The sequence below is a fragment of the Engraulis encrasicolus genome, chromosome 14 (genome assembly GCF_034702125.1).
Source record: "Engraulis encrasicolus isolate BLACKSEA-1 chromosome 14, IST_EnEncr_1.0, whole genome shotgun sequence".
NCBI classification, from domain to species: domain Eukaryota; kingdom Metazoa; phylum Chordata; class Actinopteri; order Clupeiformes; family Engraulidae; genus Engraulis; species Engraulis encrasicolus.
The window spans coordinates 11,936,200-11,959,117 of record NC_085870.1 but is presented as its reverse complement, the minus strand read 5'-3'; the positions used below and the strand labels follow the sequence as shown (position 1 = coordinate 11,959,117).

Here is a 22,918-nt window from a genome sequence, read left to right as displayed (position 1 = left end):
TGTCTGAGGCCACCTACAGGGCCGGCTTAATGCACAGGCTAGATATGCCTGCAGCCAAGGGGGCCCTGATTGGTCAAAAGTAAAAAATGCAGTATTGTGCCAAGATGCAATACAGTATTGGAAAATGTATATTTTGTGTTCAGTACTGTTGGTAGACATGTTATCCATGTTAATTCCTAGCCCGTAATTAAGACACTGTCTATGTAAATTTGTCGTGAAATTTGCCTATGGCCCCCTAGGCTATGGGCCCCACAGCAACCTGTAGTCTAGGGGGCCCCCAGGCCATCTTAATCCAATCCCTGGCCACCCACCCGCATGGCTCCTGGCGGCCAACATCAAAGTCAAGCAGAGACGTGGAGAAGGTGGAAATCTGTGTACGTTCTGAATAATTTGCTCCATCCGGGACCCTCTCTCATGGCCCGGCCTTCTGGAGTGCTCACACAAAGCCGCGGCAGCTCCTTCAGAGTCCATTCAAGCTTCCCCAGCTCTCTTATCAGCGGGCCATCAAAGGGGCGGCGAAGTTTACTCAGACACAGGGGTCATTGAGAGCATTTGCTGCTGCTGCTGCAAGATGCACTCGACTAGATCACACAGAAGTGTGCTCTTAGATGAATCACAGCCACCGAGTTCATCAATGGACGAGAAACGGAAAAAAAACCATAACAAAACAAAAGTTGTCCACATCACGCATGGCTATTCCGTTCAGATCTGAAGGTTTTGGAGAGGTTCTTTTGGTGGGAGGGGGGGGGCTATCATGGGGAAGGGGTGCACTACTTCCTAGTGACCTCTTTAAAGTAAAGTGCATGGTTTATGGAGAGTTCTGGGAAAGAAGAGGATTGTAAATGGACGAGGGATGGGGGGTGGCGTGGGGGTCATTTTGTAAGGTCTTCGGGATGCAAAGGACCACTGTGTCAGAAGTCATGTTGCTTTTACTGCATACACTGGGGTTTTACTGAAAGGAACAACACAGCCGTTCACACACACACACACACACACACACACACACACACACACACACACACACACACACACACACACACACACACACACACACACACACACACACACACACACACAACATTAGAGTTGTGGAACTTCCCACCAGATGACAATGCTTACTATTTGGTTAATGCGCAAAGAAGGAATGAATGGACTATGTGAACCTCCCTGCATATTCTGGGGCCACCTCTAATCACTTGTCCTCACTCTAATCCAAGAGTGAGGACAAATTTACACCCTAGTGTTTGACCTATGAACTTAACCTGTGACTTCACATTGATTTGAATGGATTTAACATACATTGGCAAATTGGCATGGACTGAGCTTAACATGGCAGCAGAAATACACTTTAAATAAACGTTAAATAAATGATACATTTTTTCCGTGAAACACGCCGAGAGATGTCAGACAGTCACGTGCATTGCAGGTACATGCTCGTGCAGATCTATTAGCTTCACGTCACCACTGATATAGGCCTACTAACTCTTCCAGAAAATGCATGTAACGGTGTTGTCAATTAGGGAAATATTATTGAGATTCTTAACAGATATCGGAAGGACGGTTACTGTGTTCAAACGTGTAGAGAAAAAAAAAACGTGTGCGTTGCACTTGTGCGCAATAACGCATCCGTGCGCTCTACTCGCCTGTACGTGGGTGGGAGACATTTATACCTACATTCGTGTTCTAATTATTCGGCCATAGAGGCACAATAGTTTGGGAAAGGGGAAGTCATAATGGGTTGGGAAATTAGCAATTACACAAGTCTCTCTAAGGACTTCAGATCTTCGGTGGACGTAATCTAGGAAAAACCGATGTAAGCGCACCGCTATACGTCAGTAGAAGGTAGTTATTAGTGTCCTATGGCATATTTAGCAGTATTTTAACTTTTGGTGATACCCCACAGTCTCTAGAGGGTTAATTCCAGGAAACGTGAGAGCCAGCCAACCAGTGCGTCGAAACTGATTGGAATTCATAGCTGAAAAAATCCAAACGGCTAGGATGTAAACCTGTTTGGAATGGAATACGCGCAAACGAGATAATCGATGGCTGGATGGCACGTAGCCAAAGAGTGCAGAAAGTGTAGTATGAAAACAGGAGTGGCTTTATTAAGTAAAGAGGCGTGTTTGGGAGAGTAATGTACCTTCCACTGCCTTCACTTGTAATCCCGCCCAGGCTCTTAGTGAATCTGTGAGTGAAGCCCACCACAGTTGTCCGTGCATCGACCCCCTTTTTTACAGTATGCATGTTCGTCAAGGGATCCGAGGACACTTTCCGACCAAGAGCATATTATCACCAAGGAACCCATATCAGAAAAGTAGAAGGTAGACGTTTTGGATGAGGGAGACACTCTCGAGAGTTGGAATACAGCGGCGGAGAGTGACCGGAGCACGGCCAGGGAAGGAGAGTGTATTCGGGCGTGCTGCTTTCAGTCTAACTGTGGACAATCATGCATGTGCTCTTCTGGGGTATAGGATTTCTTACATTGCTCCCTGACTTGTTGATTATAGATGCATCAACAACAGGGAGACGTTCGCCGACGTCTAGTAGAGGTAAGATACTTAAGCAAACACTTTAAAAAAAGATTTCGGTTTGGATATTTTTCTAGCCTTTTTGTAAGGTTCAATTCACTGTCAGTTACACGGTAACCGGTGCTGAGAATGAATGACTTTCTCCAGGGCACATGATCTTCAACTCAGTTTAAGAGTAAGGATACTGAATGACAGCGATTCTAGTTCTTGCTTCTTAATTCTCGTGGCCTAATTTATAGCGGCCACTGCAAGAAACATGTTTACATGGCCCATACATTACTGTCACTACAATAAATGTCAGGCAAGTTGATGTGCATTTTTCACGACTGTTTGCCTGGTGTGCCTTGAGTCACACAAGGTACTGTAGCGTTGTTCTCATGTCTGTAAAGTAATTCTCACAACCGGTTCATTTCTCACCTTCAGTAAACGCTTTTGGTGCATACGAGATTTCGACTCCATCAAGAGTGGATGAAGCCGGTGACAGGCTGCCTACAAGTGCACACTTCAAACGGAAAAAGCGGAGTACTGATTCCACAGAGGACAACATCGTTGATCACTGGGGTTCACCGAACATCCATTATAAAATTTCTGCTTTTGGAGAGAATTACCACCTCAACCTGACACTCGAGTCGGGATTTATCGCTCCACTTTACACTGTTACGATACTTGGAATACCCACAAGTGGTAACCTTTCGGAGTTCTCACCAGAGAGCGCGGATGAGGAGGAGGAGACTGATTATCAGCACTGTTTCTATCGGGGGCATGTGAATGCAGATCCGGGGCACACAGCAGTTATCAGCCTCTGCTCCGGTTTGGTGAGTTTCAATACTGCTATCTCCAAATTGATAGCCTATCATGACGCACACGAGCGCAAGGGTACGCCGAGTTCTGCAGCGCGGGACCTATAGAAGGTACCGTTGCGAACAGTGATGTGATGTTGCCATAATATTTACTTCAGCTAGAACATATATAAGTTTAAGTGCCACAAGTGACTCAGAGCTTATAGGTTATCCCTGCTTATTATGTATAGGCAATTAATTAATAACTGTTGAATAGCAATGTATTGTACTCTAAATTATGCCTTGAAGTGCATTCTCTGTGTTATAGTTTTACTTCTAGTACTTGACGTGTCCAAAAGTACACGATAGTCATTGATATCAGTAACTTGGTAGGGTCAACCTCTAGCACTCTATTCAGAAATGCTTTCATTAAGCGCGATATGACGTGTTACGCACATCAGTGGTTATGCAGCGCGAGCGTGTTGACGTCAGTAATGTCCAATTTTGGCAGGCAAGATGTCATGAGGGGCAAGTCCATGCGCAATGAGATTTAAGATAAACAACGTTTAAGAATGGAGTGCGTACAAACGTTATTTCTTGATTAATCTGCAAATTTGGACTACACAATAGACTATCATTATAACTTAGCCTATAGCCCAGGCTTACAGTCCACAGTTCTTCTTTAATGTGACCTTACCAAGTTTAATTTATGGAAATCCCAAAATTGAATTTCCCTTATTACTTTCGTAGCTGTGCTATTGTAATAACCACAAAGCCCTACGGTTATAGGGTCGATTTTGACAGGTGATCGTAGACACCGATAAACAGACAACAACGCGTCTTACCGCCTCTTGGTGTTTGTTGTTCACGCGGTAAAAACTCTTTTCCCGAGTCTCACATGTTAAAAAACCTAAATCCCAGTCGTCTCGGTTAGGTCAGGTGTCGCTTCAAGAATCAATGTTTTCCCTCGCGACATTCAACGGTTAAATTGTCAGATGGACCCGCTGGTGTTGCGCAGCATGAGGTTGTTTACCTGCTGGAAGCTGGGGATGTCGTGCCAAAAAGCGAGTGCCTGCCAAAACACGAGTGCCCTCATTGAAACCAATGACCAATTTTTCAGATATTTTTTACCCATTTTTGACGATAAATCCAACACAATTTAAGATGGAAAGCCTATCAATAAAGCATCTACATTCCTTCTGGAAGTATTACAAAGAACTGGTTACAATTTCGGTATTATTTCCATAAAAGAATCTAAGAATTGTCATAACAAATGATACAGTTTCATTGAAATAGCTCATATTAAGTGGAGGACGAGTACTGTTTCATAAGCATATTTTTAGTTCATAAATGATGTAATTAATTCTGCAAAAAACAGTATAATTTTTCCTCAAAAAATTGCATTGGTTTCAATGAGGGCACTCGTGTTTTGGCAGGCACTCGCTTTTTGGCACGACAGGGGCAGGCTGGTCCCAGAGAGGGCGGTCCACATCCCTCCAGTTCAGGAATTTCAACTAGGAAGTTGGCTTAGCTTGCACTGTGTGTGGTGTGTGGTGATGCAGGATGTCATCGGCATTGCAATAGTGTGTGTGCACGGATACAGTTTGTGAACTGTTCTTTGCACCTTGTAGAGTTTCCATTGTATTCAAGGCTTGTCTATTGTGATGCTGTCATGCCCAAACCATAAGACATGGGACATGCACATAAGACATGCACTGTAGGACCTATACATGTTCTCCTCATCCACTATGATCACGCCATATTTCCAAATTACACAAATGGTGATGGGTTTTTATGGCATTTGTTTTCAAACCTCTTCTTTGAGACACATCAAAGCCACCAGAAAGTGTAATCCATGCAATGTTCTAGAAATAGCTATTTCTAGGGCATGTGTGTTCATTCATTCCTCCTGTCATATAGACTTTGAGTAAGCTGCAAGCCCACACACAATTTACTCTCCTCCAGTGGTGACACATGTTATTAGGTGTGCTTGTGGCTACAAAGTGTTACCTGTGAACTGAAACCCTATCCCTTCCTGTACCCCCCAAGCTTGGCACTTTCAGGTCACCAGAAGGGGAGTATTTTGTGGAGCCCCTTCACAGCTACAATGGTGTACATTACGAAGAAGAACACAATAAACCTCACATTGTGTATAGAAAGGATACAGCAAAGAAGGCTGGGAAGACAGAGGAGGACGTTTGTGAGACTTCAGGTAAAAAAAACAAAAACACTTCAATGTCTTCAGGTAAAATCCTCTGTTATGCTTCTGTTATAACGTAGTTGTTATAAAAAATGATCATGTCTGTGTCTTCATCTGTTACTTGCATGTATATATATTAAGACTCTTGGCAAAGTTCACCACAATGTCGTTATGATGTGGTTAAGCTTTTTCTGCATTAAAGTGCTACCCTGAAGTAACTGAAGAACAAGAATGATAACATGTTAACACAAAATGTAAGATGACTGCCACATACTGGAAGATGCAGCAAGGACCATCAAGGTAGCCCTTGGTGAATCGGGGATTCCTCTGCCCTTGATGTAACGTGGATCTGTTGGTCGTGGGTCAGATAGTGACCTAAATTCACCAGTTGGTGTGCAGCCAAAGAAGCCTTTTAGCCCAGTCTTGGACCATGTGTCTCTTCTTGCAAAGCTCATCACCCACCCCACTGTCATAGTGGAGGGCGAGTACAAAGTGAAAGCGGCAGCTTTTCGAGTTGCTTGCACAGGAAAGAAGCGTTTTTTGAAATGCTGCTTGATATCACTAATCTGGGTCCTCATTACCGCGGAGGGCTGTTGACTCTGTACTTCCTCTTGGTCCGATGGGGAAGCTTGATAGCAGCACCGTGAAGACGCACTGCGCACATTATTATGACATGGTGCCTACTGCAACATCTGAAGGATTTATGAAAATAAATTTGTGAATTGTGCAAGCATGTAGGTTAGGTTATGTGTGTGCAGGGATCTAAATGAACACCAGCCAGCCGGCCAAATGCTGGTGAAATTTCCGTTTGGCTGGTAGAAAAGACCAATTTTTACATGCCAGTTTGACCCGCTGCTGAGTTTGTGTTTGGCTAGTGAAATTAGGAACTGCTGTGCTACTCGTTTTGGCTGGTGGTGAAAAAGGTAGCCCCTTAATGCACGTCGTACCTCCTGTGGCCCGCTGTAATAGACATTGAAAGTGAACTAGTACTACAGTGCTATGACAGTGTACGGGGCCTTAAGTAATACATTACGACTTGATCATTGCAATTCTGGTAACAGCTAATGTATAATGCCGTGTCTTAAGGGGTTAAATTAGAGCCCTGTCTGTGTGTATGTGCCTGTACACACATACAGTATGTGCAATGCAGCTATTCACATCTCCATGCATTCACAGACCTCAATGGTGCCTTTGTGTAGCTTGATATCCCCTTGATATTATGATAGGTAGGGGAAATAATGATCCTCGAGGAAGACACTAGGATAGAAAGTTATTCAGGACAGTGCAAGTTCTTGTGAAAGACCTATTGTGCTTCCATATTGTGGCAGGAGAGTATGTTTCATTGTTATAGCAATCTTCGGATTAAAGTCATTTAAAAACAAATGTGCCGCACAGACCGTCTTGTGCATGTGGGGCGAGCACACAGTTTTTCTTTTGTTGCAGTCAACCCAATTTTGGGAGAAAATCACCATTGCTACGTGCAGTGGCTGAAATGTATATCAAAAAGATACGGCGCTATTGCTCCGTCTTGGAGTGATGGCAAAGGGCCAAGCTAATTTGACCCCTTTATCCTAGCACCTCCCACTGCCCCAAGGGCTGAAGTTTTTTTTCTTTTCTTCTCTCCCTCACAAACCCCCCCCCCCCCCCCCAAAGGAAATAGACCACCAACCTAACCCAGTGACTTCCTTGAACCTTATTACTGAACCTGTCAGACGAACAAAGCTGATCCAAGGCCAGTTGCCTCCTGTAATCTTTCCAGCGGCCAAGCGGCGGAATGAAAATTATTTTAGGATGAATGAGTGAGAGCGAGCCGACTGCTGTGCCAAAAGTTCCTTCGAGTTCACTCTCGCTCTCTCTGATGTGCCGGCTCGTGTTATGCGCGTCGCGTTGCAGTTTTGAGGTTTTTGAAAGTCAAAGTCAGCTTTGTTGTTGTCCGTTTCTTCACATGTTCTACAAACACAAAGGAGTCAAAATGACATTTCTCACTGTTTATGCAGCAATGTGCTAGTTCTGTTAGACTATTTTCACTTGTCCATTGATAGACTACCACACATTCGTACACACATAAACATGCACACACACACACAAATATGGACACCACGCACACACACACACACACACACACACACACACACACACACACACACACACACACACACACACACACACACACACACACACACACACACACACACACACACACACACACATTTTCTCTCTGTCTGTCTCTGCCTGTGTCTGTCTGTCTGTCTGTCTGTCTGTCTGTCTCTCTCTCTCTCTCTCTCTCTCCCTCTCTCTCTCTCTCTCTCTCTCTCTCTCTCTCTCTCTCTCTCTCCCTCTCGGGGTCAAGTCATCTTATCTTCCCGTGCATGTTCTTCCTCAGGACACAAGAAGAGAGCAGCAGCCAGGCCCCCCAAAGAGCCAGCAGCGGGGCAGACGAGTAAGGGGCCTTCCGTGGGGATGCAGGCTGACCTGGACAGGCTGAGCAACGGGCTCCTAGCAGCAGCAGCAGCAGCAGCGTTGCAGCCCTCCTCCTCCTTCCCGCCAACCCCCAGCCTCAACCTCAACCTCACCCTCGCCCCCACCAGCGAAAACAAGCATGCGGCGGCTAATGACAGCAGTGACTCAGGACCTCACAGGAGATCAAAGCGCTTCCTCTCCTATCCGCGCTTTGTAGAAGTCATGGTGGTGGCGGACAGCAAGATGGTGGAGCATCACGGCGGCAACCTCCAGCACTACATCCTCACGCTCATGTCCATTGTGAGTTCCCCATGGCTGGCCATGGAGGGGCTCTTTTGATGGCCCCTTTGATATTTTACTATTTGTCAACATTGGGTTGAGAGAGGGCGGGCGGCGGAGCAGTGGGAGTGTGTGTTTGTGGTAGTGGTGGTGGTGGTGGTGGTGGTGGTGGTGCTGTGGTGAGGGATTGTTTGGGTGGATGAGATGAGATGGGCTCGGGGAGGAGGACGGCGGGAGGAAAAGGGGGGGGGTAGTAGTCTGTACAGAGGGTAGGAATTTCAAACCCTCAGGACCTGTGGACAGCATGAGGTAGTGTAGTCTGACAGCCTTGATGAATGTGGAAGAATAACACAAGGTTTATTACATGTCGTATGGTATGCTCGGGGTATTTGTGCGCTTTTGAGTGCAGAGGGGGGGGGGTTGGTGGGGTTTGGTTGACCTTCATTTTTAATCCTAACTGCATTTGGTACAGGAGTACTGAGGGGTCAGACGGGCACCACAGTCAGCATCTTATTAAGTCAGAGCAGTAAGCATGTTTACTCTAGGGGAAGTGGCATATTTGCAACCAAACAAATTAGTTTTCCTGGTGCAGATCGCAATAACAGCAGGAGATAGTAATTTAATAGTCTCCACGGTATGTTGGAGGATGGATATTTGCACTGTTTTTTCGGATGTTTGGGAAGTGTTAGCGCCTGTCACACAATATGCTAACGTGAGGTTTTTGTACGCTCTCAACAGGTGTCCTCAATATACAAGGACCCAAGCATTGGAAATCTGATCAACATTGCCATTGTGAAGTTGGTTATCATAAACAATGAGTTGGTAAGACTGTCGTCCTTCGCTTGCAATTTAAGTTTTAAAAGACCACGCTTTGTGCAGAGATAATGACATTCATGTGTGGTGGGTGTTTTTTTTTTGCCCCGTGGAAAAACATGTGTTGATCTTTAGGAAGGGCCCATGGTGTCCTTCAACGCACAGACCACTCTGAAGAATTTCTGCATATGGCAGCAAGGCCAGAATCACCCTGATGACAACCATCCTTCCCACCACGACACAGCCATCCTCATAACCAGGTAGGAACATTCTTTCTTGAAGCCTTTTTTATTTTACGGCCTCTTAAGCATGTGCGAGTTCATTTGTCTGATTGGACACCCTACACTCTTTTATCTTACGACAATTAGAATGTTTTTGTAGTTTTTTTTTTCTTAAAAAGCTGTGTGATGTTCTCCTTTCAGGCAAGACATCTGCCGGGCGCGGGACAAATGTGATACACTTGGTAAGGTGCTTTAGTGAAAGCTCATCAGAAATGTATCACTATGGGGGCGCTGTGGCTCAAGGGGCTGAGGCGTAGCATGACGCCGGCGACCCGGGTTCGATTCCAGCCTGAGGTCCTTTGCCGATCCTTCCCCATCTCTCTCTCCCCACTTTTTTCCCCGTCTCTCTCTCACTGTATCTCCAATAGAGGCCCAAAAGCCCAGAAAACATCTTGTAAGGAATTTCTAGAGGTTCTTCTAGAATTTTACTGGAACACTCTACAGCTCCCATAGACGTCTGTGTTAAAAATCTTGCAAAGACATTATGACATCATAATGAGAACTCAAAATTTTGGCAAAATTCTAATCACATATTTGTGATGGTACTCCTCAAAGGGTTAAAAAATGATGATGACGATGTATGATGGCAATGCCGCTCCTGATGGTGATTGATGATGATGATGATTGCAATGATAACAATGATGATGCTGATGCTGATGATGATAGCAATCACGATTGTTTTTTTTTGTACTGTAGGTCTTGCGGAGCTTGGCACAGTTTGCGACCCATACAGAAGCTGCAGTATCAGCGAGGATAACGGCCTGAGCACCGCGTTCACCATTGCTCATGAGCTCGGCCATGTGTGAGTATGCCTTGTAGTTCACCTTGCCTCTTCTCTCAACTCCTGACACCCCTGACACCGTGTCATTATGCATTTTTAACAGTCTCCTCAGTAATTCGATTCAGATAACGTCAGGGTTTTTTCTTTTGATTTTGCGTTACTTTCGGACACACAATGGTGTTCATTGTTTTTGTCCAGACACCAGGCGAGACTCAGGCAATCTGTTGATAAAAAAACACAGCTCTTGAAGCAGTGTAGCAAAGAAACTGGATCTAACCAAGAAGCGTCATTTTGTTTCTTTTCCGGTATCCACTTTATGTCGGGTGAACGCCCCTTTAGGAGACCTTCGGTTAGGAGACCTTCGGAGTCCTGAGGTTGAGAATAAATCAAGTCCCCTTAGCGCTGTAGATGGCGGTAGCGCACGTCTTGAGCAAACACCTCAAAAATAGAAGAAGAAGGAGGGGACAACGACCCCTTAGGAGACCCAACTTGAGCCCACGCTTTTGCATTGAGTGGGCGTGGTTTGCGTAATCTTTCTCATATCCAGTATTTTTGTCTGTAGTGTGTACACCATCGCAGGCATTAAGTCATAGTGGTGACTGTCAGAGCCTATGGTGGCATTCAAATGTAACTTTTTAGGTATATACTGCACAGCACTGTATATGGTCTGTGGTTGTGAGTATATTTGAACATTTTCTCCTCTTGGTCTCTGGGTCTCTCATCCACTTTTGCACAGAAGATCTCCCCCTACACAGCCCCAGCCAACACACAAACACACACATGCACGCACGCACGCACACTTTCTCTCTCTCTCTCTCTCTCTCTCTCTCTCTCTCTCTCTCTCTCTCTCTCTCTCTCCGTAATGCGGGGACTTCTCCGTTTGCCAGCCATATTAGGCTGTCAGAGAGTTAACAGGCTGAACCCGGTGCTGAGGTAAACTACCTCGGCGGAATGCTGCGAGTCCTCACGAGCAGCCTCCACATCATGGCTGCAAGTCCAAATATGTTGGGAGATTTGTCAGGGAGATGGATAAAAGAACGAAAAAAAGCACAGAGCACTTTATACATCCACAGCCTTAGACTGCTAAACACTGGTGCAGTCGGGTACTAGTAGACAGACCACCTGCTATGCTGCTTTTAAAAATAAATGCCTCTCTCTCTCTCTCTCTTTCTCTCTCTCTCTCTCTCTCTCTCTCTCTCTCTCTCTCTCTCTCTCTCTCTCTCTCTCTCTCCCTCCACAAACCCATGTGCAAAAAATGGGATTTTTTGAATTCCGTGCTTATCCGCGTCAGGGCGTGACATCACTGCCAGAAGGCTGATTATGGCCTTAGCTTAGGAGTGCACAGTGTGGCACTGTACGGTACTGTACAGTACTGTGCTGTGCTGTGCTGTGCTGTGCACCTCGCCTCTCAACGCTGCAACTCTGTGTCTGTGTGGAAACTCAAGTCAGTAGGTCTGCCGGGCCATGGCCAGCTGTCATGTGCCTCAGTCCTTCAAGGACCAAAGGCTGATTTTTTTTCCCCTCTCTTCTCTCTCTCCCTCTCTCTCTCTCTCTCTCTCTCTCTCTCTCTCTCTCTCTCTCTCTCTCTCTCTCTCTCTCTCTCTCTCTTTCTCAGTCCCTCCTCCCTCCCTCAGTAACATTAATCACAGAAATTTAGGTCCCGTAACCATTAACTGGTCCTGGCACAGCTGTCAAACAGCTTTATTTAGTAAGTTCATTGCTGTCTGTTTTGGTTGCATTCATTGTTTTTTCCTGTTTTATATTAATTAGTGTATTTGTTCAACAGTTTCAACATGCCCCATGATGACAGTAACAAATGTAAGGAGGATGGCGTGAAGAACCAGCAACATGTCATGGCCCCCACGCTCAACTACTACACCAACCCCTGGATGTGGTCCAAATGCAGCCGCAAGTTCATCACCGAGTTCCTCGAGTATGGACCGGTTCTTCTCTTCTCTTCTCTACTCTACTCTTACCTTCTCTTCTCTTACTTTCTCTTGTTGCTGCCATCACCAAGTTTCTTGAGTATATGGGCTGGTTCTTCTCTTCTCTTCTCTTCTCTTCTCTTCTCTTCTCTTCTCTTCTCTTCTCTTCTCTTCTCTTCTCTTCTCTTCTCTTCTCTTCTCTTCTCTTCTCTTTCTTTCTCTCGTTGCTGCAACAGAAACCACACTCCATGAGTAATTGTTGTCTTGGTATCTGCAACAGTAATCAGTCCTTTACACATGCTGCTGTAGTTGAGGACTAAGAGAGGACAGGATATCCTTCAGGTCATCGGGTCACATGTCTGTTACTGTAAAAAGAAAACAAGACAATGAGCGCAGATGCATGCACAGCGTATTCTGATTCCAAACGGAATATGGTCAGTGAGTACGTATACATGCAGGTCAGTATCCCGAATATGATCGGGATATTAAGTATCCCGGATTTGCGTTTGAGCATATAAACACTTCAGTATCCCGAATAAACCCTTATTCGGTCATAACCGGGATATGCCTCATATTCGGGATACTGAACTGCATATAAACGCACTCAGAATTTGATTGTAACAAGATCCGGAATATTCCTTTTACATTTGTCAAACAGCGTTCTGCAACCGGAATATTAAGGAAACACGGCCTCATTCGGAACGATAAAGAGTTTACATGACTCGTTAGCCAACTGAATATTGTCACTATTGTCAGAATTGTTTAATATTCTTTGCACGTGACTGGGCTCTATGAAGTCAAGTTATGCATGTCTGCCACTGAATATGCTTTTTTGCAGATGTCGTCTTTTTGTTTTTGTTTCCTCAAAGCCGTTTGCTCTTGTTGTTTCTTACTAGCACAGGGTATGGAGAGTGCTTACTTGACGAGCCGGTGTCTCGAGCATACAGTCTGTCCCAGCAGCTGCCCGGCCGTATCTACAACGTCAACAAACAGTGTGAGCTGATATTCGGGCCTGGGACACAAGTCTGTCCGTACATGGTAAGAATAAGTAGCATATCTACTGTATCTAGCGTATGTATTGTCTTTGCGTTATCCCATCAAAAACAAAGTGATCTTGAGTCGCGTAGCCCTTTAACCTAAAGTTGTATACATGACTCATGGGAATGTCTTAAGAGAAGAAAATACGCCTTCGAGGAAGCAAAGCAGAGTGGAGTGCACTTCTTCTGCTGTGCTTACGTAAGGCCGTTAACATGTGCCCCTGGTAGGCTTATAGCTTACCTTAAAGTTCTACTCAACTCCTCTCCCTGCATCGAATGCTTTTAAGTTCGGGACACTTGTTTGAAGGCACGTCCAGTGAGTTATGGTCAGTTGCACATAGCCGAGATGTTTTTCTGCAAAGGGAGTTGGACAGAAAAGAGGAGCGCGAAAGGGGCTGATTTTGTGTGTGTGTGTGTGTGTGTGTGTGTGTGTGTGTGTGTGTGTGTGTGTGTGTGTGTGTGTGTGTGTGTGTGTGTGTGTGTGTGTGTGTGTGTGTGTGTGTGTGTGTGTGTGTGTGTCTGTCTGTGTGTGTGTCTGTGTGTGTCTGTCTGTGTGTGTGTGTGTGCGTGTGTGTGTGTGTGTGTATGCATGTGTGTGCATGTGCCTACGTGTGTGTACATACACGTGTGTGTGCACCCGTACGTGTGCATGCACGTGCATATGTATGCGCGTGTGTGTGTGTCTGTTTACGTGTGTGTGTGTCCGTGTGTCTCATGTGTGTGTTTTTGTGGATGTTGTACAGACCCAGTGCCGTAGGCTGTGGTGTACCAGCCCAGAGGGAGCCCAACGCGGCTGCCGTACACATCACATGCCCTGGGCAGATGGCACCGACTGCGCCCCTGGGAAGGCAAGTGTGGACATGACATGTTTTCACAACAACAACAACACCACATGCTAAAACACATGTTGCCTTACGTCAAGTTTGTTTGTCCTTTTTTCATGATCGCTTTACCATTTTACAAAGTCATGACACAGTGGAGTGAAGCATTGGTCATCTCTCCATATGCAGAGCCTGATCATGTGACAGGATTCAGAAGTATTGTTTTATTTAGGTTAGCAACACATATGCAGAGACAAAACGATGCGTTATTACTATTACCAAACTCAAAAATAGCGTAAGGAAACTCTCTAAGGCTTAGAGAGTAGTAATGCCATTGTGTTTGAAGCTGCATTCTAGAAAATTCCTTCCATGCTTTCCAGACTAGTTCTTTTATTTATCCAAACAAACAAAGAATTGCAAAGTTTTCAAAAAGTTTTAGGTCAAAAGATTTGAAGGGTTGTAGCAGGAGCCCCATGTTAAACTGAGTGCTGTAAGCAGGGCCGCTCACAGCCTTGACTGGGCCTGGGACAAAATCATCTGATGGGGCCCCCCTCCAAATACATTAAGTGTAATAGGGAGTCGATTTTTGGAGCCCTCTCTCCCTGGGCCCGGGACAACATAACTGTAAGCTAAGCACTTGTCCTGTAAGTGAGCCTGTCGGAAGTGGGTTTACTGCACTCTGTCTCCAGTACAAAGGTTTGCAAAGTTTTCAGAAAGGCCAAAAGATAAATTGTAGCAGTGCCCGGAGTGGCAGTGAGTGCTGCAAGTAAGCAGGGAAAACGACAGGGGTCGGGGAGGGGATTACAAACAGGTCAGTTATCACGGGCCCAGGAAGAGAGTTGTCCTAGAATTGGGTCCTCATTACATAGTATGCGGGAGTGGGAGTGGGAGTGTATATGTAGTGGAGGGGAGGTGGCCCTTTCAAATGACTTTGCCCCAGGGTCCAGCCAAAGTTGTCAGCGGCCCTGAGCGTATGTGAGGCTGTGGGAAGTGGGTTTGCTCTGCTCTGCTCTTGCTCTGCTGTGTCTCCCCTGTCTGGTGGCGGTGGCATGCTGGAGGGTTTTAATTAACCACTTTTCCAGCCTCCACTTCCTCCCTGTTTACCTGACATGAAAGATTGCACAAGTCAAGTGGGTTTTGGGGTTGCCCACTGAACATATGCTGTAGGGGCTCTGTGCTTGTGTTTACACTTTGTATATCTGCAGAGAATCCCACACTGTTCTCTCTCTCTCTCTCTCTCTCTCTCTCTCTCTCTCTCTCTCTCTCTCTCTCTCTCTCTCTCTCTCTCTCTGTCTCTCTCTCTCTCCGTCTGTCATCTCTCTCTCTCTCTCTCTCTCTCTCTCTCTCTCTCTTTCACTCTCTCTTTCTCTCTCTCCCTCTTTGTCTCTCTGTCTCTCTGTCTCTGTCTGTCTCTGTCTGTCTCTCTCTGTCTCTCTGTCTCTCTGTCTCTCTGTCTGTCTGTCTCTCTCTCTCTCTCTCTTCTGTCTCTGCAAGCAGCAGCATCAGGAGGGCTGTTAAATGTTGACGTTGGGTTATTAAAGAAAATCAGTCGACAGCCGTTGCAAGAAACACTTTTCTTCTCCCACAAACCATTTTTTTTAATTCAGTCCTTCCTCTCGGAAAAGGCTGATTGGCACATTCACAGATGGCTGGGTTTCTTTTCTTGGCTGTTTTATTAGCCAAAGCCAATTTCTAGTCAAATGCTCGCCTATAAAAGTATCACTCACCATTGTGCGCATCACTATGAGTTTGTAGAGCTACTCTCACTAGCGTGACTGACATTTTGTGGGGATGGCATTTCTAAAGCACACTGAGGTCCCTAGAGCATTATGTGGATTTTCATGTTGTAAAATGTTGTGGATGGATATATCTACATGGTATAGGGGATTGTACATTCCTCTCCTGCAGTGATTACCTCTTTCATTTCTGTCAGCCTGCTATTTCATTCTGCTCATTGGATGTATTTGAAAGACTAACACATTTCACCTCATCGCATTCATCTTCTCTCACTGATATAAGAGGCTGCTGCTGACTGCTCAACATTTCTGTCATTCGTCCTTATATATTTTTTTGGTTTGTCTTTTTCTCAATTGTTCATCCCAGCACTGCAAACATGGTCTGTGCATCGTCAAGGAGCACGACGCGGCGCCTGTGGACGGAGCCTGGGGGGTGTGGAGCCCCTTCGGAACCTGCTCTCGCTCCTGCAGCGGAGGCATCAAGATCGCCCTGCGCGAGTGCAATCGACCCGTGTAAGCACCGACTTTGTAGTCAGGCAACGCCAACCAGACTGTGAACGGGGGCCAAGGAGATGTCAGCGTACCTTGACAAACACAAGATAAAAAAGAAAAACCCTCTACATCTCCTCTACTCAGGCCTATGGTAGAGACAGGCTGAATAAGTAGACCATCACTGTGGCTGACCACCCGCCCGTTCAAAAAATCCCCCCTCTTTGAACATCCTCAAGGGCCATTTGTGGCATGAGAAAGCAATGATATCACTTTGGGTACTCGCGATAACGTAATCGTCCACCATGTTGAAAGTCATAAGACAGATGGGAATGGGCTGGGAAGGGCTGCTGTGGCCGAAGGAGAGATACGGCTGGAAGGAAGCTGTCAGATGAGGGATGTGTTAGTGTCGATTGATAACTCTCCATTTTTGTTTCTTTCTTTTATCTTTTTTTCTTTCTTTCTTTATCTTTTCTCAAACTCCCGGGCAGGCCGAGGAACGGTGGGAAGTACTGTGTGGGGAGGCGAATGAAGTTCCGCTCCTGCAACTCTGAGCCATGCTCCAAAGTGAAGAAGGACTTCCGAGAGGAGCAATGTGCCATTTTCGATGGCAGGCACTTCAACATCAACCTTCTACCTCCTAACGTTCGCTGGGTGCCAAAATACAGTGGAAGTAAGGCAACCCCGGAGACAACTTTTTTTTCTTTCTTAAAAAAAGTCTTACTCAACCATAGATACTGCATACCACTCACACTTACCCTCTCCCAGTTTTCCCGCCAGATATCTTTCTTTCCATGGAGTACATTCACTCCTGGTTTATATCCCCAATGCCCCATCATCTATTAGATTAAACTTTCACAAAACAAAGCAAAACAAAGCCTGATGACATAACGAGCAAAGACTCAATGAAAACCATACCGCAGTAGTGAATAGTGATTAAAATGTTTACAATAGGAGGTAAGCAAAGAGGACATCGAAGAAAAGAGATGAAGGGACAGCTAATGAAGCCCATCTGTGCTGCCAGGGACGGTATCATCTATGTCTTTGTGATATGGATTATTTACAGTTATAATCACTTAATGCATCTCAAACTGTTTGAACTGTGCAAGCTGTTAAGTATTTCCTTTGGGTTTTGCCAAAGCCCCGGCCTGAACTTGCATTCGTAATATATTATAAACAAGGCTTCTTTCATGAGGTTTGGTTATTTTTCTAATGGCGGGCCTCCGTAGTTCCGCTCTTTAATCTAGTGGAGACCCGACAGCAAGTGAAAACTGGTGATGTGAGAGATGAAACTAAATGGGAACACATGCTTCCCCTCTCCCTCATGTGAAATATTATCATACGCAGAAGGTGTGACCTCTGTTGGGAAATCAGTGGATTGTCTCTACATTTGTTTTTGGTCACACGTGATGAGCATATTCACACGGAGCAGGACTTGCCGTACTGTAGTGATGCAGTGCAAGGAATATGTCTGTGTCGTTTGGATTCCCTGGTCTGATGACAAAGCAGCTCATTGCACTCGCAGAACACTTTGTCTATAGACATCCTGGGTTTCAGAATTTAGAGGTCTGTGCAAGTACTGTCAGAGCTCATTGTCTGTAGACATCCTGGGTTTCAGAATTTACAAGTCTTGCCACATATTCTGTCTGCCTTTGCACTTAGCACAGGTCGTTTCACTAAGCGGCTGATCTATCTTCAAGATGCGCTGTGTGATCATTAGATTCATACAGTAGTTGGAGAAAATGTGTGGGAGAATATTTACTTTCTGAAGTAGGAATATCTTCCTCTTTTTAAGCCATTGCCTTGAGTGCTTCGTATTGGCTTTTCATGAACTAGATTTCAACTTAGCACCAGAGGTGTGTAAAGCAGAAGTAGAAGTAAAGAAAAGTAAAAAAAAAAGCCTCATTACAATTCTCACTGTTTTTTTTAATATCTTTTTTTCCCATGTTTTCCTGGACACTTGTGTGTTGCTTTGCTCCTTTGTGCGATCTTTTGTAAATCACTTTTGATACAACCAGAGCACCTCAGCCATGGATGTGTTATACTATACCACAAGCTACTATACAATTTAAAGGGACACTGTGTGAGATTTGTTGTTGTTTATTTGCAGAATTCATGCTGCCCATTTACTAATGTTACCTTTTTCATGAATACTTACCACCAGCATCAAATTCTAAGTATTCATTATGACTGGAAAATTGCATTTTTCATACACGAAAAGGGGGATCTTCTACATGGTCCGCCATTTTGAATTCCGGAAAATAGCCATTTTTAGCTGCAAAAATGACTGTACTTGGACCATACTAGAAAATATTTGTTTATTACTTAGTAAACTTTCATGTAAAGATTAAATTTGGCAATAGGCAACCCAGTTTCAATTAGCAGCATAGTTGCAGTACCTTTTTCGACCATTTCCTGCACAGTGTCCTTTTAATGTGTCCTGTACTATAATGCAATGTATCCTAATAACATCGCCTGCTAATGTCGTGTCCTTTGACCCCCTCTCTCCCAGTTCTGATGAAGGACCGTTGTAAGCTGTTCTGCCGGGTGTCGGGAAGCACAGCATACTACCAGCTCAGGGACCGGGTCACTGACGGCACCCCTTGTGGCCCAGACACCAATGACATCTGTGTACAAGGCCTCTGTCGGGTGAGTTGTCTTCAAGATTCAAGATTCAAGATTAGTTTATTACGTCTTATTATAGGTTTGAAGCCTATAAAGAGTAAAAATTGTTGTGTGTTTTTGTGTCCTCAAAAAGATTTAAAAAAATAAAAAATTAAAAAAAAGAGGGGCGGGGGGTGGATAAAAGGTGCAAAGAAAGTGCCTTGTTGTCTTCAACATGAATTCAGTAACCTAACTGCTTGGTGGAAGAAACTACTTTGGAGTCTGGTAGTGTGAGATTTCAGGCTTCTGCACCGTTTCCCAGATGGTAATATAGAAACAATGGGCCAATGGAACCTCTCTCTCTCTACTCTCTCTGGTATAGTTTTGAGGAGATAAACTCCGTTGTGGGCCTGTGTTACCTTGTGCATCGCTGTCCCGTGCTCTCTCCTTTGTCAGGCTAAGATATTAATTTTTCACACCAAGAGCGACCTACGCTAACTGACCGACTGAAGTCATTATTTCTCTATGGAGGGCGCACGACCAGAGCGAATTCGCCAGGAGCGAAGCAAACTGAGCGACCAGAGCGAATTTGAACACTGTAAAGGCAGCTAATATTATGGTAATGAGCTGTGACGCGGTTTGGCGAAAACCAATTGGAATGTTCATATAACTCTGAATGTCCCAGGCCGTCAAGCCAGAGCCGTTATGTGATTAGCTAAATCAAACATGTCAATGTCACGTCCAAAGCGAATACAGCGAATTCAAGGCGAAACTTCTTCTGCTACCTCCGCTACCAGGCAGCATAGGTCGCTCTTGGTGTGGACAAGGCATAACACATTGATCGATATCCTTGGTGTACAATTTTTGTCTATCCAAAGCAACCCCTTGAGCAATGTGGGGTTAAATATCTTACTCAAGGGCACGTCAGCCATGGATGTAGTGCAGTATACTATACCACAGATTTGTATACGCTGCATCGCAAAAAAGGACCAGCAAGGTTCTCTTTGTCCTCGTCAGATTCCTTGCTTAGTCTATAGCTCTAAAGAAAGCTGTGCTTTTAGGGCTCTGCTTTTTTTCTCTCTCTCTCTCTCTCTCTCTCTCTCTCTCTCTCTCTCTCTCTCTCTCTCTCTCTCTGTCTCTCTCTCTCTCTCTCTCTCCCCTTCTCCCTTTCACGTTCTCAAATATTTGTACATTCTAAACCCGGAAAGTTCACCTTACAGACCGGCTTCGGAGGGTCAAAGTGGGGTCCCCTCTTTTTACCTTGTGAGTGTTTCGCACTTCGAGCGCGGCAGGAAGTGAAAAATGTCACACCACCAGAGGAAATGTCTAAGAAGTGCTTTGGGAGCCACCACCAACCCTGTGCCATATCCTATTCCGAAAATGTCTTGAAATATCTCTCGATTGATGTATGTGTGTCTTTCTCTGTGCCCTGTGAACATTTGTGGAAGTGAATGTGTGTGTGTGCGCGTGCATGCACGTGTGCGTGCGTGCATGTGTGCGTGCGCACTTGTGTGTGCGTGTATGTGTGTGTGTGTGTTTCTGTGTGCGTGCTTGCACGTGTATGAATCCGTACAGTACATGGCCTGCACCTCGCCGTAGCGGCGTAGCAATCCAGACGTGTACTGTACAGTATAAGCACATAAAGTTACGCTGTTTTTACTCTGTCACACAAACACGCCAACCCCAGCTGTATCAATGTTATTTCCACTGAGCCGCCCACTAAGTACTTCGGTCCCTGGTTGTGTGTGCAGAGCGAGAGAGAGAGAGAGAGAGAGAGAGAGAGAGAGAGAGAATAAGAGAGAGAGAGAGAATAAGAGAGAGAGAGAGAGAAAGAGAGAGAGAAAGAGAGAGAATAAGAGAGAGAAATGGATCCCACCACCGGATCCGTGTCCTCCTCTGTGCTACATAGGACCCCAGAGTGCTCTTTGGCTAGTCCAAAAACATACTTTCCGTACTTACTTTGACATGCTTATTCACACTAGGTCTCCCCTAAGAGCAGTGTTTCTTAAACTTTTTCAGACCGAGGACCACTTTGTCTCCCCAAAAAAGTTTAGGGACCACCTCTTAGCTGAATTGACAGTTGACAGGCGTTAATTTGACACTAATTTCGATGCAGATCACTTACTTTTTATTCACAGATTAACTGTCTTATTGTAATGAAAATATGACTTCAGCTATGTTTAGCCTACTTCTAACTTGTCTTGAAAAAGTAGAAATCCTCTTGTGGACCACCTGAGCTCTGACGCGGACCACCAGTGGTCCCCGGACCACACTTTGAGAATCACTGCCTAAGAGGAACAGTGAATAGCCTGTGACCATGATAGGTGTGACTGGGGGGAGTTTTTCATTTCATTTCATCCAGAAAGATGTCTGTCTGACTCTCCAGTCGCATGTAGTAGGAGCGGGAAAGGATCTGCACAGATGCCTGAAGAAGATCTATGATCGAAACGTTGCTCCAAATAAATTAAGTCTTTTGCAAGCAGTGTGCAGATCCTTTCCCGCTCCTACATGTGACCGTTTTTTTTATTTGGCACCTGCTGATGTTTTTTTGCTGGATGTGCGCGCTTTCCACTACACTCGGACTCTCCAGTCTCCACATCTACATAGTAAGAAATGGCGTGTCAATATTTCAGTAAACAGTTTATAAGTAAACTATTTAAATCCATATTAGAGTATTTACAGCAACTGAGGAGATTCCAAAGTCAGTGTAGAATTCTGCAGGTGGCCAGTGTAATATTAGCTCTACAACTCTTAACCCATTGACGCCTAAGGCACCTGCAAAAAGGGTGCTGAATGCCTGAGCCCTTTTTAAGAAAAGCTGCCCTCAGCCTATAAAAACCTAAATATCTCAGCTCCTGAAGCACATAAAAATATGCCCTAAGTTGCATTTGAACGCTATGACCCTCACCTTTCATTAGAATGTGTTCATTCATCTCAAACAAACAGAGATTTTTAATAAAGTTGTCTCAAATCTCATGAGCCTGAATGTTGCGTATTGCAGCTCCAGGCGTCAGGGCCAATGTTGCGCAACGCAACATCAGGCATCAATGGGTCAATACAATATTGAGGAGAATTAATCCTGAAAATGTTAACATTAAATGGAGTTAATTTCAACTTTGTAAGAGTTATATTCACACTGCTATTTTTTTTACTGTCCACAGCAAGCAGGGTGTGACCACGTGTTGAACTCCAAGGCCAGACGGGACAAGTGCGGAGTGTGCGGTGGGGACAATTCCTCATGCAAGACCGTCGCGGGCACTTTCAACACCGTTCACTATGGTATGTGGTGGTCTCTCAGCCAAGAAGTTGCTTCAAATGAGCCATTTTTAATCTCTGGGACGGTTGTATGGAGGGGGGAAACTTTGTATTAAACAATCACATTATGGGACATGTACTTCATATTAGAATTTTAACAATTCACAGCATCAGATGCTAATGTGCTGAGCTATTCCATAATGAAATCACACAAATGGTTATTTACATGTCCAAGTTCAAGCTCAAATTGATATATTTGTCCCCAAGGCGGAAATTTCACTATTGCCTCAAATTAACTGAATGAGGTTCCTCAAAAGGTACCACTCAGACTAATTGATGCTGGAAACATTTTTTAAGAGTATATCTTTAAAGCGCTGTTGCAAGGCCTCTCTCATTTGCAGAACTCACAGGAGCAGGTTTGAGTGACATGACATTGCACTCTTGTTTCTTCTCAATCCCCTGTCCCAGGTTACAATGTGGTCGTCCGAATACCAAGTGGTGCTACAAACATTGACGTGCGACAACATAGCTACTCAGGGAAGCCAGAGGATGACAACTACCTCGGTAAGATACATGCCATCGTCTTTCATTTTCCCGGGGCCCACCTCCAGGGTTGCCAGATGAGGATGATTTCCAGCCCAAAAAATGATTAAAACCCGCCTAGAAGCACAAAATCCCGCCCAATTCTATTGATTTCTATGGCAAAAATTGGGCGGGTAAATGCCATATCTACCCGCACACTGCCATCCTAAGCAGCCCAATTGGGCGGGAAACAGCCCAATCTGGCAACACTGCCCACCTCTTCCACAGGTACACAGCTCGGATAGCCTGATACACTAAACCAGTGTTTCTCAACGGGGGCATTTTGCCTCTTTTCCACTGCCGGTTTTCTGGTAGGCCTACAGCCCGACACAGCGCGACTCGGCCACC

At 45.1% G+C, this 22,918-nt stretch overlaps 1 protein-coding gene across 1 annotated transcript in view; it reads left to right on the top strand.

The window, feature by feature from the left end:
- The first annotated feature begins 1,105 nt into the window (after positions 1-1,105).
- The window catches only part of adamts9 (ADAM metallopeptidase with thrombospondin type 1 motif, 9), a 58,521-nt gene continuing 36,708 nt past the window's right edge, over positions 1,106-22,918 (top strand). The window contains exons 1-16 of the mRNA XM_063214933.1: positions 1,106-2,549; positions 2,952-3,343; positions 5,357-5,519; positions 7,891-8,267; positions 8,985-9,068; positions 9,195-9,319; positions 9,482-9,522; positions 10,037-10,142; positions 11,908-12,054; positions 12,943-13,084; positions 13,827-13,931; positions 16,008-16,153; positions 16,621-16,802; positions 18,642-18,778; positions 21,895-22,012; positions 22,457-22,552. Of these exons, the coding sequence (XP_063071003.1) occupies positions 2,447-2,549; positions 2,952-3,343; positions 5,357-5,519; positions 7,891-8,267; positions 8,985-9,068; positions 9,195-9,319; positions 9,482-9,522; positions 10,037-10,142; positions 11,908-12,054; positions 12,943-13,084; positions 13,827-13,931; positions 16,008-16,153; positions 16,621-16,802; positions 18,642-18,778; positions 21,895-22,012; positions 22,457-22,552 (2,464 nt within the window). The 5' untranslated portion in view covers positions 1,106-2,446. The remainder of the gene's footprint in view (positions 2,550-2,951; positions 3,344-5,356; positions 5,520-7,890; positions 8,268-8,984; positions 9,069-9,194; positions 9,320-9,481; positions 9,523-10,036; positions 10,143-11,907; positions 12,055-12,942; positions 13,085-13,826; positions 13,932-16,007; positions 16,154-16,620; positions 16,803-18,641; positions 18,779-21,894; positions 22,013-22,456; positions 22,553-22,918) is intronic.